At 44.7% G+C, this 19051-nt stretch overlaps 2 protein-coding genes across 4 annotated transcripts in view; one reads left to right on the forward strand and one right to left on the reverse strand.

Moving 5' to 3' along the window:
- The window catches only part of RhoGAP102A (Rho GTPase activating protein at 102A), a 42928-nt gene extending 33705 nt beyond the window's left edge, over positions 1 to 9223 (forward strand). The window contains exons 6-12 of the mRNA XM_019845525.2: positions 960 to 1110; positions 1467 to 1657; positions 2525 to 2754; positions 4215 to 4326; positions 5163 to 5490; positions 7601 to 7889; positions 8430 to 9223. Coding sequence (XP_019701084.2) covers positions 960 to 1110; positions 1467 to 1657; positions 2525 to 2754; positions 4215 to 4326; positions 5163 to 5490; positions 7601 to 7889; positions 8430 to 8775 — 1647 coding nt within the window. The 3' untranslated portion in view covers positions 8776 to 9223. The remainder of the gene's footprint in view (positions 1 to 959; positions 1111 to 1466; positions 1658 to 2524; positions 2755 to 4214; positions 4327 to 5162; positions 5491 to 7600; positions 7890 to 8429) is intronic.
- Positions 9224 to 11599: 2376 nt separating this feature from the next.
- LOC105192099 (uncharacterized) overlaps positions 11600 to 19051 on the reverse strand; it is an 89219-nt gene continuing 81767 nt past the window's right edge. For all 3 annotated transcript variants that reach the window (XM_025300560.1, XM_025300562.1, XM_025300561.1), the window contains one exon: positions 11600 to 18346. In XM_025300560.1, the coding sequence (XP_025156345.1) occupies positions 18102 to 18346 (245 nt within the window). In that variant the 3' untranslated portion in view covers positions 11600 to 18101. The remainder of the gene's footprint in view (positions 18347 to 19051) is intronic.

Below are 19051 nucleotides of genomic sequence, written 5' to 3' on the forward strand. Positions count from 1 at the left end.
ATCAGAGTTTGTTATTTCACAGGGTATATTCTTCTAGCCGATTGCTCTGCGCTCTGCCGCGTATTTTCACGATTAATGACATTTTCGGATTATTGTGAGAAAATACGAGGAGACACGCGACGCGTACAACAAATTTACAATTTCGAAGCTCAGATTTGCCGATGAACAAAATTAATACGGTAGGAAGCGATCGCGTCGTTTTGCAGTCAATCATTTCTAAGAAACAACAGGTTCATACAGATGTGAGACCTTTATAATATAATATTATAATGTTAATATAAAACTAAACGTCTCTCCGTCTCTTACCTACACACTTTTTAGTTACGGATATAAAAAAAATTAGCGTATATATTACTACTGAGAGGCTTTTGTTTCGTTTTTTTTTTTTTAATTATACGATAATGTATATGTGAAAAATTTGTTATTGGTCGGAAAATTGGTTGGAAAATGAGAGGCTGTTGTTTTGCCTTTTTTTTAATTGTATCATAATATACGTGTAAAAATTGCTATCGATTGAAAAAAGAGATTATCTTGGACTCTATAAATCACTTTATTAACAATAAGATGAAGAAAAGTAAGCGCTAAATAGCTATCGATTATAGTCAACGCTGATACTGCGAAGGCTAATATTGCAGGCTTAAATTGGAAAGTGGCGACCGTTCGCTCGGCACTTAATCCGTTCCACCGCCATCGGATCTCTCTGCGAACGTCTCCCAGTATCGTGTATTGCCAATAAAGATTAAGTATTCATCGAATGCGACGGAGCAATTAAAGCGCCCAGAGAGACGCGAATTGGCGTCTGCCGCGTGTAGATGACACGCTGTTGCGTTCAAAGCGATTCGAACTTCGTTCTTCGAGGGGATCGGCCAATTAATATCGAGTTTTGCCGATCTCCCGTGAAACTCGCTGTACATTCCCAGCGAACAAACCTGAAGGCTGACTCTAATGATTAATTACAGTTAAGGGAAGACTTTGATTGCGGTCGGGAGACCAAAATCGGTCCCGACCAGTGTCCTCACGACGTGGCCACTCTCCTGAAGGAATATTTCCGCGATCTACCGGATCCTTTGCTTTGCAGGGATCTGTATCAGGCCTTCGTGCACACTCAAAGTAAGCAAGGATCAGGCTCTAATCTGACATAAGCCGCTTAACAGGTTTATCCTCCTCCCCCAGCTTCGCTCTCTCGTAACCTAAGGAAGGAGAGCTTGCATCTCCGGTCTGCACTACGGTCCTGCATTTGTTCCTCTTCGAAGAAAAAGAAAAAAAGAAAAAAGTGAATGTGAAGGAAAAGAAAAATTAGCTTTTACGCTGAGGTGTCGATTGTTTTCGCCGCTTCCTTCCTTCCTTCCCGTTCGTTCCTCCCTCTCTCCTCCCTCTCACGATTCCCTCGAGGCTGCGAATTTCCGATCTCCTTTGCCTCCGCGGCCGGCGCATAATAATAAGCGGACGGTTCGACTGTTTTGCAGAGATCAGGAACAGACGGCTGCAGCAGGAAGCTCTTCAGCATCTCATTCAACTTCTACCCACGCCCAATCGCGAGACTCTCTGGGCGCTCTTGAACTTTCTGAGCTTGGTCGCGGCGAACAGCGAGGACCAGAAGGACGAGACCGGCGAGTGGGTCCCGGGAAATAAAATGGATACGACGAATCTTGCGACCGTCAGTACTCGTGACACTTCTTCGCTTTGATTTCTTTCCGATATCCGAGCGCCCGTCTTGCGCGCTGCGGCGTCTTGCAGCTCGTTGCCTCTTAGCTGACACACGCAAGCGAAATTCGAGAGAGAAAGAGAGAGAGAGAGAGAGAGAGAGAGAGAAGGCTCTTCCATCTCGGTTGTGTTCTTTACTCGATTAATCATCGAGCTCGACTAATTTTGTGGATCAAAAAAGCCGAGTCGATGTCTCCTTTTCCTTTTCTCCGTACCTCTCTGGTTGACGTTTTTTTTTATTTATCTGTGATAACAAATCTCGGTAACTCGTGTTGCAGAGAACAGGCGGAAATTCGATGATGAGAAACGATATCTCTGTTACCGAAAACAATCTGAACGATAATTGACTGAGTAGGTACCTTTTACGAGAATTTTTCTGTTTTTACGCACGAGTTTTCGCCCGGTCTCCGAGCAATAGAAAATTCAATTACACTATTGAACTTGTTTTTCTTACTTGTCCGGGAATAAGATAGTCCAGAATTGAATCTACGCGTCCTTAATTACACACACACATACACACACACACACACGCGCGCGCGCGCGCAGATCGAAAGATTTTATAAATATTTCATTTATCCAGACGAAAAGCTAAAAATCTTATAAATTAAGAAACGTTCGCTCGACAGGTCGGGCTAAAAGTGAACTTCGGTCGGCGCTTCACGTGAGGTCAAAGTCCCAGGATATTTTACGGTCGCGTGATTAATTAATTCTGCAGCCGATCAGCCGTCGCGCGGCGAAACGCGCCAGTTAAATTAGAAATCAACGCGCCATGTGTGCGCGTGCACACATGAGAAACGTCCGATTCCGAATGAATTTTCAGGTGTTCGCGCCGAATATCCTGCACTGCGTGAAGCCCGGTCAGGTGAGGTCGGAAGTTTCGGCGGAGCGGGCCGAGGAGAGGATAGACGTGATAAACGTGATGCGAGCGCTGCTCGAACACACGTCGACGCTGTTCACGGTGCCGGCTGCGCTGTTGGATGAAGTGTACCTGCATATGATGGACACCCATCCGGCCGAGCTGGATCTGGTTCTGTCTCGTCGCGTCGAAGAGTGAGTGTCGCGTTTATTGTGTCGCACAGGCGATCTCGTTTTGCGCATTTCGCGCGGCGAAAACAGTGACCTTCGGATCTTCGAACTTATTCCACTGAGAAAGAAGCGTTACACCGCCATGTATTTTCTGAAATTTCTATTGACTTAGTTTCTGCAATTTTCTTTGTCGTTGGATACACTTTTCTCTTGTTCTTGCAGCCGAAAAACAGTAATTTCAGAACAAGCGGAATCATCTAAGTTTTAGAGGATTTTATTCTTATATATGGCCTCAAGAGGATTCCTCTGAGATTAAGAGGAAAATATTATAAACACATTATTCTTAAAGTTAGAGAAATTATATGTACAATGCGTGTCTTATTGATTTTAATATAAATTTCCTTTTATACACAGTTGTTGTATTGTTCAATCTTCTTTTGAGAGGATTATTATTTATTCTTATTCTACTTTATTCTTACTAGTTATAGCAGTTGATTTGAAAAAAAATTATTATAATGTATAGTGAAAAGTAATATATAACTGATTTCAGTTCTATAATAAGTAGACACGAATGAAATAAGATCATCATGAACAAATAAATTTCCAATCAGTTTTGTTTGTGGACTTCATAGCTACAAAGGTGTTCATAATAACCAATTGTATGAAACATAGCTAAAAGAAAGAATATATTATTCAACTTCTTGCAATAGATTATAAATTGTATTTGGCCAATTATCGGCGAGTAAATTATCTTCGTTATATGTTACAGCAACACATATACCTTTTTTAAAAATCGTTCCAAATATTCTGACCCATGAGCATATGGTTATTTTTTCGTTCGTGTCTGGAGGTAGAACATGGCTGAACAAAAGAAGCCGACATTCAAATCAACACATTCCTCTTCATATTAGAGGAAAATTAATTGATATAGAAGAAGAAATCCTGCTGAAATGAAAGGAAAACAGAATAATATCTAATAAATTTTAGATCAATGCTTCACTTTAATCGCTTGATCGAAAGAGGAATCCTTTTTGCTGTAAAAGGCTTCGCTTGGAACATGAGACTGTGGGAAAAATCACTTTACAAATAGAATACTTTTTTCGGGTGTACATATCGAAGATATTTAAGGTAGTTATCGTCTCACGTCCTGCATAACAGGCTCATTGTTTTTGGTTGAATTTTGCGCTGCGCTTTAAAGCGAAGCGAATATATGTGATCTAAGCTAAGTTGAGCGGGGAAAAGGACAAAGCCCGCCAGTACAGGTTTCCTCAGCTCAGCCGAGAAGAAACACAAGTTTAATATCGCAGAAACATGTTACATTCGTTGCACCTGATAAAAGAGGACACTTTTCATCTCGGGGTATCCGATCGACCGACCGATCGACGCGCTCACAGAGCGTAACGATGTTTTTCCCCGCGAGCCGTACTCTAGAAACGTCAGGATGAGAAAGCCGAAAAGGAACATTCCGAAACGTGATCTTGCAGGCAATGCGGGGATGAAGCGGATCCCTGCAGCGAGGCGGAGACCTTCTCGGTGGAGGAGACGCTGACTACGTCGACTACAACCACCGCGGCAACGACGACGTCGACGAGGAAGGTGCTACCGATCGTGCATTTTCAATCCGCTTACGTATATACGTTACAACTCGCGCTCGCGAGCGATAGAAGCGAATGAGGAAGAGGTGTGCCACCGGGTGCCACTTCGGCTTCGAATTTGGCTCTTCGTTCGTAGATTTCACGCGCCGTCACGAAGGAATACGTGAGAGATCGTATCTAAAATTGTCTTCGCAAATGCGCTCTGTGCGGCACTTTGCGGCACCGCATCGCTTCGTTCGTTTCGTCGAATTTTACTGGGACGTGTCTGGGCCGCTTAGCAACGAGAATAAAATGTCGCTCGTTGTCGTGCAATCTTGCTTCGTCGTTTTATCAGCGGCTCGTCGGAGCGTCCGTCGAACGTTTAACCGTCCATCTTTCGCCGATTTTCATTCATCTCTGTTATCTTTCATTTGTCTTTATTAACCGCGCCTCTTTTTATCAATAGCAACGAAACGGTACACGCGCACCATGTTCAATCAAAATGTCCGTCAGCGTCGCTCGTCGTTTTTTGCCGCCTCTCACGGATAATTGCTCGATTCATTTCTCTCATCTATCGCGCCCGCGATATCGGAATCCAACGCCCGATCCGTCGGACTTTTGCAAATACATTCTGATACATTTTTGCACAACTTAGTCAAGTATAGTTAAACTTACAAAAAATATAAAATATTTATCAAAGGAGAAAGAGAGAGAGAGAGAGAGAGAGAGAGAGAGAGAGAGAGAAAGATGGATGGCGATACGTCATCATAAAAGATACACTTACTCTCTAAATATTTACAGTCATTATTTAAAAGAGTGCGAGACTCGTTCGGAAATCATACGGTGTTCTTGCTTCAGATGTGGACGAGAGAGCAGTGTCTCCACCAAACCGCCGGGGTCGGCGGTGATATCGGACCAAGGCCACGACGGCCCAAGAGACCAGGAAGTCGGAGGAAAGAGGAGGGTAGGAGCAACAGTGTCGATAGCGGATCGAGCGAGGATCCGGCCGATCCTCGCAGGAGATCTTCGCCAATAGTGATTACCGCCAGTCTCACCATACCCATGTCCGACGCGTTCACCTTGAACCTCGACGACCCGGACATTCCTTACATCGAAGAGGCGCCGAAGCAACCGAGCGCTCCCCCGAGGCGGCAGAGGCAGAGGTCCATTTCCGGTTGCAGCGAAGGTTTGTGTCTCTCGCGTAATTCCGGCAAAGTCGTTGCGACGAACATAGATGGTCGTAAAAGTACTTCGAAATGCGCTCTGAAGTGGACTTCAGGGAAGATACAAAGGGGAGTGGTGCAGTGGTGGATAAATAAATTGCGCTTATTACGTAGTTTGTTGGGAAATCGTGCGGTTTAACTTTCGATGAAATTAACGCGCGAACGATTATCCGTGATATTAATTTGCGCGATTACTACGCGATTATTACTAATTGGACGTTGAGTCGACATTATAAAATTATATGTCAAGTGATAAAATCGAGCGACCTGCGAACTTTCCACAAACTGTCGGGCAAATTTAATCAAAGTCGTGTAATCGAAAGTGGCAGATACAAAGTTATCGGTGAATCATTGTTTCTCCAACAAGAGATTACCTTGCGAAATGTTTACCGTATTGCCGCGAGGTGACTGACCGACAGTTCATATTCAATCAAGGCGTGACTCAGACCTACCTTCCACATTTACGGTATATTCATTTTTTCCCTTCGCCATCGAAGCAATCGGGAAAGAGAAAGAGAGAGACAGAGAGAGAGAGAGAGAGAGAGAGAGAGAGAGAGAGAGAGAGAGAGCATTGTTCTTATATTTATTATATTTATTATTATATATTATTATATTTTATTATATTATCATATTTATTATTATATTTATTATTATTATAATTACCTATTATTATATATTTATTATTAGGAGTGTAATTTTTGAGTTTTGAGGATTTTGCAAGAAATGGCACTAATGTCAGTTTTGTCGAAGATATTCCAATCACAGTTATTGCTTCTTAATGCTTTAATATTAATCCGTGATATTTAGTCATTTACCAGCAATAGACGCAGTAAAAAACCATCTTAAAAATGGAGCTTCCTAAAGTAGTAGTACCTTCGACATACGTTGCTCTTGTTTTTTAATCAGAAGAAAACGGCGGCTAAAGGCCACAGAATTCTGACAGAAACTTACGGTGATGTTGCTCCATCAATTAAAACATCTAAATATTTTTTTAGACGATTCAAAAATGGTGATTTCAATGTTAACGACAAAGATCGCTCGGGACAACCAAAAAAGCTCGAAAATGCGGATTTGCATGCCTTATTGGACGAAACTCCAGCACAATCCACTTCAGAACTTGCCAGAGCATTAAATATTGATTGTGCAACAGTTACTAAACGTTTATATAATATGGGAAAAATTCAAAAAGAAAAAAAAATGGATTCCACATCAATTATCGGAAAATGCCGTTGCAAACCGGTCGAACATTTGCATTTCGTTGATCGCACAAAAAATGAAGAGTTTTTTGTATCGAATTGTTATTGGGGATAAAAAATGGATCTATTTCAACAATCCCAAACGAAAAAATCATGAGTTGATCCAGGTCAATCAGCAACATCCACTTCGAGGTGCAATATTCACGATTCGAAGGTATCGCTGTGTATTTGGTGGGACGAAGAAGGTGTTGCATACAATGAACTGTTAAATCCGAATGAAACTGCTGTCATCGCTGATCGTCATCGACAGTAATTATAGAAATTGAAGCGAGAATTGGACGAAAAACGATCAGCAATCGCGAGTAAACGACGCAAAGTGATCCTTCTTCACGACAATGCTCGACCTCATGTTGCATTATCAGTGAAGCAACCGCTATTGGAGCTGGAATGGGAAGTCTTACCCCCCCTCCCCGCACTCCGCGTATTTCCCAGACATTGCTCCATCCGATTATCACTTGTTCCGGTCGACCAACGTGCTCTAGAGGATACATACTTTCATAACTTCGAGCAAGTGTCGAGAAAATCTCCGAGAAAATTTGTTGAAAATTGCATCAACCCCAAAGATGAATCTTTTTATCGTCGCGGAAACCATCATCTCTCGAGAGAGATGGGAAAAAGTTGTAGGAAACGAAAAAAAAAAGAAGTCGATGGAGGTATTCGTTCATTATCTCGTTCAAGTAAATCAGTTTTTGCGAAAAGAAACCCTCAAGGCTAAGTCACACTCTTAATATCCGGGAATTTAATCAACAATAAATGCCGGGAGAATCGCGAGTCTGAGAGTGTGGAAGTGTTAAAAGTCAATGCACCGAAATTCCAGGCGGCAGACACGGAAGTGACAGCGCCGTGGGCTCCTCGGCGACCCTGTCGGGCGACCAGGCGCCGAGCTCACCTCCCTCCTGGGCGTCGTCACCCCCCGCGAGCCCCGACAGCGCGGTCACCGCCGTTTCGTACATCCCGCAGGATCAGCAGGCGGTTCTCCAGAGAGTCTCGTTCACGACCTCGGGCGACCTGCGGCAAGTGAGCAGATCGACCAGCCAGGAAGTGAGCAGGAGTACAGCGGCTCCGTACACACCGAGCATCACTAGCATCGGCGGTGCGGTTTTGAGGTGAGCATCTTGTTGCCTGCATGCTTGCATACCCACCTGTCTGCTTGCCGGCTTGCTTACCTGCCTGCCTGCCTGCCTGCCTGCCTGCCTGCCTACCTGCCCGCCTGCGGTTATACCGCACCAACTGCGAACCAAAGGCGATTTATTCGACGAGTATGAATAAACTGAAGCATGGACGATCTCCTCCATGCACGGCTTTCCTCCACGTCTCTCCGTCGTGTTTTCTTTTCACTACACAGACGTTTCTTTGATTTTTGACTAAACACCGATGTGTAACGTAGATGAGAACGATCTGACGACGGAAAGTCTCTATCGGTCGTTTATCTTATAACCTGAGCGCCGCGCGGGGAGGCAGTCACTAACTCGCAAGAGTTGCCTCGCACGTCGACCGAAACCGCGACGTTGCACCAGCTATTCCGCGGTTTGCCCTCGCGACTTACTAACCGCCGGAGTGTGCAAGATAAATGCGAAGCGAATGCGACACGAAAGTCAGCAAAAGTCTCGCAAAGCGCAAGTAAGGCGGCTTCTCGCGTGATTCAGGTCCAAGACCGAGGATATCGAGAGAATGCTGCAGATCGCGCGGCCGGATATCGATCCTGCGACCTTGCAGCCGGGCAAGAACTCGACGGTGACCTCGAGCGAGAGCAAGAAGTACACGAAGCGGCGGTACACGGACTCGAGGCATCAGACGCGCCACATACCGGACGCCAACACCCTGGCCGGCAAGACTCCGTTGAGCGGGTCGTCCGCGTCGTCGATGACGATGTCGTCCACCTCCTCGTCGACGATGACGGCCGCGTCGAGCCAGCGAGTGCCGGCGCAGTCAGTGTGGAAGAGGCGGGAATTGATCTCCAGTGCTCCGAAGGACAGGGAGGGATACTTCTGAGCCGTCGCTCGCGCGCGCGCGCGCGACCATCGCGAATCGAGAGTCGAAATCGCGCTGGCCGCTGCGAATCCCCGGCGATGGGATTCCCCATCGCACGGACTCCAGCGGACGTTCGACTGCAGACTCGATGGCCGCTGTCAGAGAGAAGCACGATCACACCGCTCGATTGCCAGGTGTACGTGTCATGTAAAGCCCGGGCCAACCGAGCCCGGCACACCTGGTCGACCTGGAAATCGATGTGACTCGGGCTCCCCCGGGAGTCCGGAAAATTCGTGGGAGGACGCGAGCGAATTTCTCCGTCATTCGTCGTCGCTACGCGTCGTCGCTCCGGCTCGCCGTAGCGACGACGCTTTTTCAAAACGCGAACATCGCGTGTGTCTGTCGAGGAAAAACTCTGGAAAGTTTCCTCCCCTTCCCTCAACCTCTCTCTCTCTCTCTCTCTCTCTCTCTCTCTCTCTCTCTCTCTCTCTCTCTCTCTCTCTCTCTCTCTCCCTCTCTCTCTCTCTCCCTCTCCCTCTCTGTGTCCCTCTCTCCCCTTTTCTTTCCTCTCGACCGAACTCGACGGAAATCCGTCGTACGGATAAAAGCGGGAGCGCGCGGGGAGATTTATCCGTGGATTATACAACGGCGTGTATTCTCCATAAATACGCGCATATGCGAGGCGACATCCCGAAGCAAGGGGCAGCTTACTTTATACTTTTGTACACTCTCGCGATGAGAGACGGCGATGTCGCCCTAGGCGCAAGCGGGAGAGCCCAGGAAGGCGCGCGCTGCGAGGGAAGAGAGCTCATCGCGAATGTATACCGCTCGCGTGTTTACAAACGTTCGCGCATACATATTAAGCACGCGAAGCGTAAACTGTCCTCGGAGAGCCTTCATCTTGCCGCTCGCTAAGAATACCGTCGATCGAAACGACGGCCAGGGAGAAGGAGCTCCTGAAGGGGGAAAAAAATTGCCCCGCTATCGAAACGTTGTCTCGTTGCTTTTTCTCCAGACATCGCTTCGCCATTTTCAGGGTTTCACTGATATGCGTGTCATGCATAATACAGCGAACGTTATCCATGATTTTCCATTTGGAATTCGGACATTGTGGACGAAACATAACGAGTGCTATACGGTGAATAAATATTCAGCACGAGAGCTTCCGGAGGGGGAGAGAGAGAGAGAGAGAGAGAGAGAGAGAGAGAGAGAGAGAGAGAGAGAGAGAGAGAGAAATCTCGCCATACGGCCGTATTTCTGTCGGTTCGAGATTGTGAATCATTCTCCTCCGACTTGAAATTCAGAAGAGGATTGAAGTTGTCGCGAAGCTCCAGCGTGCACGAATGGAGCACGCCGACACAGGTGATCTCGCTCGATCGCTCGGATAAACGAGGACAAAAAGTTGTTTCCCTCTCTTACCCGATCGAATGAATATAAATCCCACGCGTTCTCTTCCCTCGCAACGCTGCCTTCGCGCGAAGACGCAACCCCGTCACTCTCTGACCGCCGCTTCGGGTTGCGAATTGTCATTCATCCTGAGGAGAACGCGCTCTCCCTTGCTCGATAATAACGCATCTCCGACTTCACGCACAGCCGATTTCACGTCTCGATTCGCGCGACCGGCGACGGGGTAGTCACTGCCGATCAGGCGTGGCCTGGACAAGTGTTCCTCGTGCACGAACGGGTGTCCTTCGTGGTGCGTTGTTGGTCCGTTGGTTCCTAGACTACCGTCCTGCCAGCCGCGACCAGATCGCCGTTTTCGCAGGAGACGGCGACGGCGTCTTATCGACCAGCCGCGAGACCAGACCTTGACAATGCCGGAAGCGGCTTCGGCTCGGCAGGACGGGCAAATTCGCACGGAATGCATGCTAAAACGTTACCTCTCCCTCCTCTGTCCCTCTGTCTGTCTGTCTGTCTGTCCATCCATCTCCCTCGCGGAATTGCTGATCGTCGCGAGATCGAGCTCTGGAAATTTGATCATTGCTCGCTGCACTCGCCCGATCGCGGTGAGGAGAATCGAGAATCTTGAAATTAATTTTCGCCTCTCGTATATTTACCCTCCTTCCATTTCGCACGAACTCATTTCTGTGTCCCTCCCTCCCTCTCTCTCTCTCTCTCTCTCTCTCTCTCTCTCTCTCTCTCTTACTCCTTTTTGCACTCTCATCTTCTACTGTTAGCGAGAACTGCCGTGAGGAACGCGCGACTCGAAATTCAGGAGACGCCGAATCGTCATCGTCGTCGTTAAGTTTTCTTTTCACAGTCTGTAAGCTAATAAATGAAAGTTAATTTTTTTACCACGCCTTGTACTTTATTTCGACCTCCTCGAGACTCGCCTGAGCAAGCCTGCCCGACGGTTAAAGCCGAAAACTTCGTCGCGAGAATTCGCCCCTCCTTCTCTCTCGGCTTATCCTTGACCACGATGAAGTTATCTTACTTATTTGAATATTTCTTTTAAGCTGTTGTAAAAACAACTTTTCATCTTGTTACTCGAATGGTATTGCTTCGAAAGGAGAAAAAGAAAACTAATCGCATAAAAATCGCCTTACGGATATCTCGCGCTTCAACGTGACAAGCATGACACGACGCGAAAGCGCGTCGTGTCATGTTTTCCTGAACGTGAGTATATAGTAGTTATTATTATCGCGTTGCGACAGCAAGGATAAGGACGCGCTCTCGAGATAAGATCAGGCGCGTCATTAAGTTCTCTCCGAGACACTTGCGCTCGCGTCGTCGCTCGCGAGCGATAAATATTTAAACTGTATGAAGAAGAAAAAAGGCGAGAGTCTCCGGGACGGGGGGAGGGCAGGGGGGAGGGAATACTCCACAGCAAGTTTGCGCGCGTGTGTTTTATTGAAACTCATTTATTATTCAATATCTCACGCGCCCGTCTTGGACGGACGCTTACATCACGGTCGTCGTCGATAATATCATCGAGTGTGGTACGAAATTTACAAAAACAGCCGACTTAACAAGTAGAGACGGGTGCGGGTGTGACAAGTTATTACATTTCGGCTCTCGGATCTCGGAACGTCGAATATTCGTGTGTGGTTGGCTAGGTAGCTAGGTAGACAGGTATGTACACGATTACATGGTCGGTCGACTCGAGAAATCCGTACAAGTTGGCCGTCAATACGCTGGACTGCTGAAGCGCTGATTTTCGCTGACCGCTTCGACGCTCAGCTCGAGTTTCAATTCACCGAAGACGTACTAAATAATCGCACATTTTCTCCTTCTGTCGGCTGCGTGTAATTTAATTTTTCCGTTATTCGCGCTTGCTCGCGTCTTACGTCTTGCATGTTCGATATGTAAATTAGCGACAGCGCCGATCGCGCCGTCGAGACGCCGTCGCACAGTGGGAACAAATAGAAATTTACTGTTCAAAAGTCGCTAGAGACCACAATTTTATAGCAATCGGGATGCGTTTTTTTTTTTTAATTAAACGTTGATCAATGTGGAAAAAAACTGTCGAGCCCGATTTTTGACAACATTCTCTTAAATTTTGCAGTATTAAAAAGAATTTGTAAGAAATTATCAATAATGTAAAAATGTAACAAAATTGCTTAAACAATGTATTTAAAAAATGATTTGAAAACCTGATGCTTGATGATTTGAAAACATCTAGATCAAAGCTACATATTTGGTTCTCGTGAGAACAACTCTGTTATAAAGAAATTATTTTGCAACTTTTTTCCGCTGAATTTGTTATCTTTATCATACTTCATGTCAGACTTCACATTTATATTGAACGGCTTTGCATATTCTATTGCAACGTATATACATATGTATGTACTGTGTTAAAACAATGATTTTGTTTATGTTGACAGGAGATTAGCAATTGTTAACTGTCAAATTCTGATTTTTATACCACATTCGTAATCCAGCGTTGCTGAGAACCTTAGTACACTGTACTGCGCAGCGAAAAGATGAAAAGTTTTTCCATTTGTAACAGAGGTTCGCAAAACTTGATAATTTCTTATAAATTCTTTTTAATACCGCAAAATTTAAAAGAATGTTTTCAAAAATCGGGTTCGACAGTTTTTTTTTACATTGATTAATGTTTAAAAAGAACGCATCCCGATTGTTATAAAATTGTGGTCTCCAGCGATTTTTGAACAGTAAATTTCTATTTGTTCCCACTGTGCGCCGTGGCAGTCCGCGTGTTAACGTGTCAACTCGTGTGAACAGTAGAACGAAGGAACGAGGTGTATCGTAATGTTTTCAGTGTTCAGTGAGATAGGGTGGGATGGGGGGGAGGACGCATTAGCGTAACGATAATTTCGCGCAGACGTAAAAGACGAACGTTTGACGGCTGTCCTACACTTCGGCTCTTCGTCAACTGCAAAGCCTGTGCTTGTAAACGCAAAGTTTGCGATTAACGTTACGCAAAGTACATCTTGGCTCTCTCATGGGTCCGTTAAACTATCTCGACTCGACGCTGGGAATCCGAAAGTCTTCCGATAATCATTGGAAATGCATACTTTTCGTTCCGTCTACGACGTCGACGGACTTGCCTGCCAAGTCAGGCGATACGAACGATACCCCGCTGCCATGTGCGATTAACCTAATTAAGAGGTACATTCTTGAAAAGGCGGTATCATCGTTGTCAGTCTCGGGCAAGTATATAGGTGATTCCCTGTTCGTCGCTTCGTAAGCTCGTCTTTACTTCGGCGCAAAATTACCCTCGCTGCGGCAACTTTCGCCCATTATTGCGTTATACATTTGCGACAAGGTGCACTACTTGGATGTGAAACTTGGTTCAGACGCAAGACAGCGGGATGCTCATCAAACTACCAAGATCAAGAGCTATTAGGTTGGTGCAGAAACAATCGCGGCTTTGATCATTTTAAGTTTGCCGCTGATTTTGCTAGTTACCTTCTAGTTATCTTCTTCAGAATTCTATCTTGTAGGAATAAATAAACTTGTTTCCCGTTGGGAGAAATGTGTGTAAGCCAACTCGAGCAAAAAATTGTTAAGATCATCATGAAGCATAAGACCCCAATAGGGCTAAAGATAGGATCCCCTCATTATTACTATATCAGGCCTCGAGAAGAACCTTTGAAGGATGTTTTAGATATATAAAATCAAGTTTTGTTATAGAAAATTAATAAGATCTGAAGCGTGTAATAAAATTGTCATAGTTTAGTATTGTTTTAATAGCCATACTCTGTCTGGTTTTTTAATTATACCGCAATTAAAAACAAATTTCATTAGTTTTATTAGTTGCCATATTTATTAGTCTCTTCCAAGGACTTTTCTAGTATTGTCTTCGTCTTGAAATGCAACAAACTTTAATAAAAACAGTGGCAGGGGTTTTACGTGTAAAACATGCTATATTTTACTATAAAATATGCTATATTTTTAAAATAAAAAATTCTCGTATACTAACAAAGTTATAAAGAAATAAAGAAATTACAGTCTAAATTTTCTGGAATGAAAAGAACGAATAATTTTATTCAAGCAATAATAAAAATATTTCTTTATAAGGCCCTATTAAACTATTGCTTTGTAAGGCCCTCATAATATTTCCTTATAAGGACCCGTTAAACCATTTGTTACACATCTTGTAAGGCCCTTGTCTTTCTATCCCTACAGGGCCCGATTAATGTTAGGGAAAAATAATCAGGCCCTTACTAGAGCCTTATTAATTTTTCTATTCAGGAATTTATTCTGATTAATAAATATAATTTTTAACTGATACATGCGTCTTTATACTCGGTACGTAAGAACCGCAATTATCTTTGCACCAACTTAGAAGCCGAAGTGACAGCGATGACGACACTTCCGACGTCACGACTGCAATGGAGGCTTCAGAAAAGGACACGAGTATTTTTATTGCGTACTTGTTTACCGGAGAAGAGAGTATAAGAAATATCAGAGAGAAAATAGCTGTAATAAGAACAACGAAGGACCAGCATTTACACCGCTCACTGCCATTTCGGCTGCTGTTAAAGGCTGCTGTTACCGCCGGAGCCTGTCAATAACGGCTCTCGATCGTGACAATTTGTTGCGCTCTCGGTTTCACTGCGTCTAAACCGTCTTACGACCAGATGTACAGACGGAAATAAATCATCGTGACGCTCACGCGGAGGCTCCTCAACAGAAGAGCTTATTGAACATTTTAACAATTAAGGAGTCGCGATTGCGATCTCACTGTGTTTGCCTTTGCCAAAACGCGAACTTCATAGACTTAATCCCTACGTTTGATTAATTCCGCGTCCGCGATTACCGCGTGTGGACAGTAATAACAATACGTTAAATTTCGAGAGTAAACTCCCTCCCTCCGGTGCGCGAACGTCGAGACGACGGTCGTCCAGGAAAAAGTAGCTCGATGTTGGACCCCGTCTCGAAATTTTGGATCGGGATTCGCGGCAAGAGAACGTTTCAACGAGGTTTCGGCTCGGAACAGCGTCAAAAATGTCCTTATGGGAATCGAGGAAACACGCGATACAGTGCCGCGGACACAACAATACATCACGACAGAAGAGAATCGTACAAGCGCTAAAATATAATACTATTTGGGGGTTGGGAGATGTGAGGATGGGGAGGGGGAGGAGCGCGTCGCGATCTGCTCGAGACAAGTCACGCGAGGGATAAACTTCCGGCTCGCGCGCTCAAGTAAACGTATATGCAGATTTATTTACATATATATATATATATGTAAATATATATGTATATATATATGCATATATATCTTTCTCTCTTTTGTCCATATATATATTATATTAAAACAACCACTATAAAATATAAATATATTTATATATTTATATTCGTACATATATATATATATATATCTCTCTCTTTTTTACTTTTTCGCCGTTTCACGGCTAGCTGCCTACGTAGGGCTGGACGGATGTGATGCAATAATGTGAGTTCACCTTCCTCTCCTTCTTTCGCGGCGGAGGAGTGGCGAGTGATTACTACCAAAGTTAATAACGTAAGGCGAGGAAACACGGAGAAAGAAGGGGAAAAGCGGGAAAGAAAAAACGTATCACGTATCCTGCGACTTTCACGGCAATCCGTTATGCCGAACGATAATAATCGACGATCGGTCTTCCTAGGGGGTTATTTATTCTACGTAATATATATATATATTTTTTTTGCATACACGCGTGTATATATATAAATCTCGACTTGCATTTTCGACAACTGTCAGCTTAGTCGATGCTCTCAAATTAAGTATTTAAATAACTCTCTGTCTATACATTAAAGCCAAATTCATAACGCGGTGCCACAATTGACTGTGGCTTAATTGATTGTGTGATTAGCGTTAACCAATATTCACATATCGGTGTAGCGATTTCTAACAGTCAATCGAAAATGAACGTTTCTTTGTAGAATCAAATTATATTATGCGACTCACTCTTCGATCGTGCAACTTTCAAAGGGCAATCATTCCTACGTATATCGTCGCCGTTGCCATTACGGTAAAAATGAGCGATAATATTAAACGTTAAGAAGTACTTGATCGCGGACGGAAAATTGTTGATAGTTCTAAACAACAACAACAGCAATAATAATAATAATTATAATAATAACGGTAATGGTAATAGTAAAAATAGTAATACTAATAATAATAATAATAATAATAGTAACAATAATAATAATAATAATGTGTCGTTACAACACCGATATTTACAGGATAGTCGGGTGAAGTCTTTTCGGTGACAATTATTAAATTCGGTAACGGTATATTGCCGTGTCTGCGTAAAAATCTATACATATTGCAGTGTCTCGCGCTCCCTCTCTCTCTCTCTCTCTCTCTCGCGCGATCAAGAAGTTCAAAATATCTCGTGGAATTATCGTTATTAAGAGCGGGACTTTTCGAGACTTAAGTGGACGATACCTAGCAACGGTGGGGAACGTATAACTGTAACAATCTCATATCGATTCTCCGCGTATAATATAACAAACGTAAAGATCGTGCTGCGAAATTTCCGGCTTGATTAAACTCCGACACTGCAGCGCGCGCGCTTAACTAAACGGCGATAGCACGGGTCATCTGTCTGTAAATCGAATACGGTTACGTAATCTCGTGATGCTTCTCCGATCGAGCGCGACTGAAACGATCATCGCACGGTATCGCACCGCAAGAGCGAGATTTCCGCGGAATTTCGTCCTCTTTTCGATATTTTTCACGCTTGCCGGACACGCTTGAAATTTGAGACTTCCGCTTGGAAATTCCCGGCACGTGTTTGAGAAATCCCCCGACAGAAGTAAGTGAGCAAAGGATGCCAAATAAAAGATCGAGATCGGATTCGTGATCGTACTTTAAATCGCGTGTGTGATGAATTTTTCAAATCGCTCGTACCTCTTTGCGCGGACTTACTTTCACGGAGAATGCACGAATTCTCGACGATCAACCGCAAGTCTATTTTTCGTCTTTATCGTCGTTATCAGTTCTTCTTTTTGCCGCTTCGCGACCGGCAAGACGGAAGAATAGAACGACGCGTGTGCTGTGCGAAATAACATTTGTTCTACAAAGTGCCTCGGCTGGATGCATAATAGGAGTCTCATATATTCACCTCTCCACTAAATCCTCGCTTGAAACTCTGTTCGTTCGGTTAAACGGAGTCGATCTTCGCTCAAAAAAATTCATCTTTCATTTTCGCTTCTAAAAACTTACGACACATCGGGACGAGACTTTTTGTCCGATGCTTTTTGTCCCTTGACATGCTTTCCGATTGCGACACTCGACCCCTTTCGTTTCTTCCAGTGGCTCGCGATTTCCACTCGCTGCCGCCATCTCATTCTTCCGCCTTTGTAGTCCACCGGCCGTCTCCTGCTGATGCTCTCACGTCGTGTAAAGGTATCGTAGAAAAGTCGAAGGGAAAAAGTGACCTAATACTTAACACAGTCGTCCTGATCGATCGCGCGTCTCACGTAAATTCGTTTGATACTTACACTCAGGTAGTTCCCAAGGACGATGGGCGATTAAGCCGAACCCGCCGCGGCGGGGATCGACGTTATTTACACGCTCTCTCAATTAATGACATTTCAAATGTCGCGGGCGACTTGGCGACCCTCGGGACTCATTAGCGGTCCCATCGCCGGAATCACAAGCAACGTCCAAGTGTTCCGGGGAGTCGTCGGGAGCGCGATGGCCTCGGATCGCCCTCGATGAGGAGCTTCCGTCAAAATAACGACTACGGTATCGAAGACCACCTACCATTGATGAAACGTGCCACGTGGAACGAATTCGGAACTTTATCTCGTCATCGTGGTCGTCGTCGTCGTCGTCGTCATTGCCGATCTTTCTCAAACGGTCGCCGACGAGATCATCGACGACGCCGCCGTCGTCGTGCGCACACTTGGCCACGGTCGCTCAGCCGAGAAGCCGAGGAGCGTCGCTAAACCTCCGTCGAGTGCGTTTGTATACGAACTTTCTTCTGGGAGCCGTTCCTGGACAGGGTCGGACTGTGGGCCGAGAAGCCGGGATTGTGAATCCCGAGGGTCTTCGGCTTCTTCAGGGAACTCCTGAGGGGCGAGGCCGTGCTGGCCACGCTGCCGGAAGTCGCCACCGACGCCATCGATCCGTTCCCGGCTCCGCCGACGTAGGGCTTGCCGCTGGCGTCCGTCATCGAGATCGTACCACCTGCGAACGAAGATGAGATTAACGCGATTAACGTACCCGTCGTTCACACGAGAGGATAGCTTTCCGCCATTTAACCCTTTGAGGCACGTATTTTTCAGAGAATCCGAATCACATGAAACTTTATATACGGGGGTTTCTGGGGTCGCTGATGACGAATCCGTTATCAGATTTTCGAAATTCAAGATGGCGGATCCAAGATGGCGAACGCAAAAATGGAAAATCACGATAATTTCGGTGACAATGGGCATTGTGGGGTTTTTGGAGTCGCTGATTACGAATCCGTTATCAGATTTCCAAAATTCAAGATAGCGGATTCAAGATGGCGGCCACAAATATGAAAGATCGAGATAATTTCGGTGACATCGGTGATTCGTAATCGATCTTGAAAGCTAACCAAAGTACAATTTCAGCTAATCATATAAAAATTTTATGATCAGCCGTCTTGGAAAAGGAATTTTGGAATTTGGACCTCAGATTCGTAATCAACGACCCAAAAAACCCCCAAATCTTGATTTTGAGCAAAAAATTCACTCATAGTTCGTGGAAAATGATTTTTTTCTATAAAAATTTATATTTTTCACACTTTGTTTATTTATAATAAATAAAATTAAAAAATATTTCAACCTTTCATGTATATTTCCCATATCATATAAGAAGCTAAAAACTGCGAAAAACCCAAGAAGAATCCCTCAAATATGAAATATT

Source organism: Harpegnathos saltator, unplaced genomic scaffold (assembly GCF_003227715.2).
Source record: "Harpegnathos saltator strain DR-91 unplaced genomic scaffold, Hsal_v8.6 scaffold376, whole genome shotgun sequence".
In the NCBI taxonomy this organism is placed as follows: domain Eukaryota; kingdom Metazoa; phylum Arthropoda; class Insecta; order Hymenoptera; family Formicidae; genus Harpegnathos; species Harpegnathos saltator.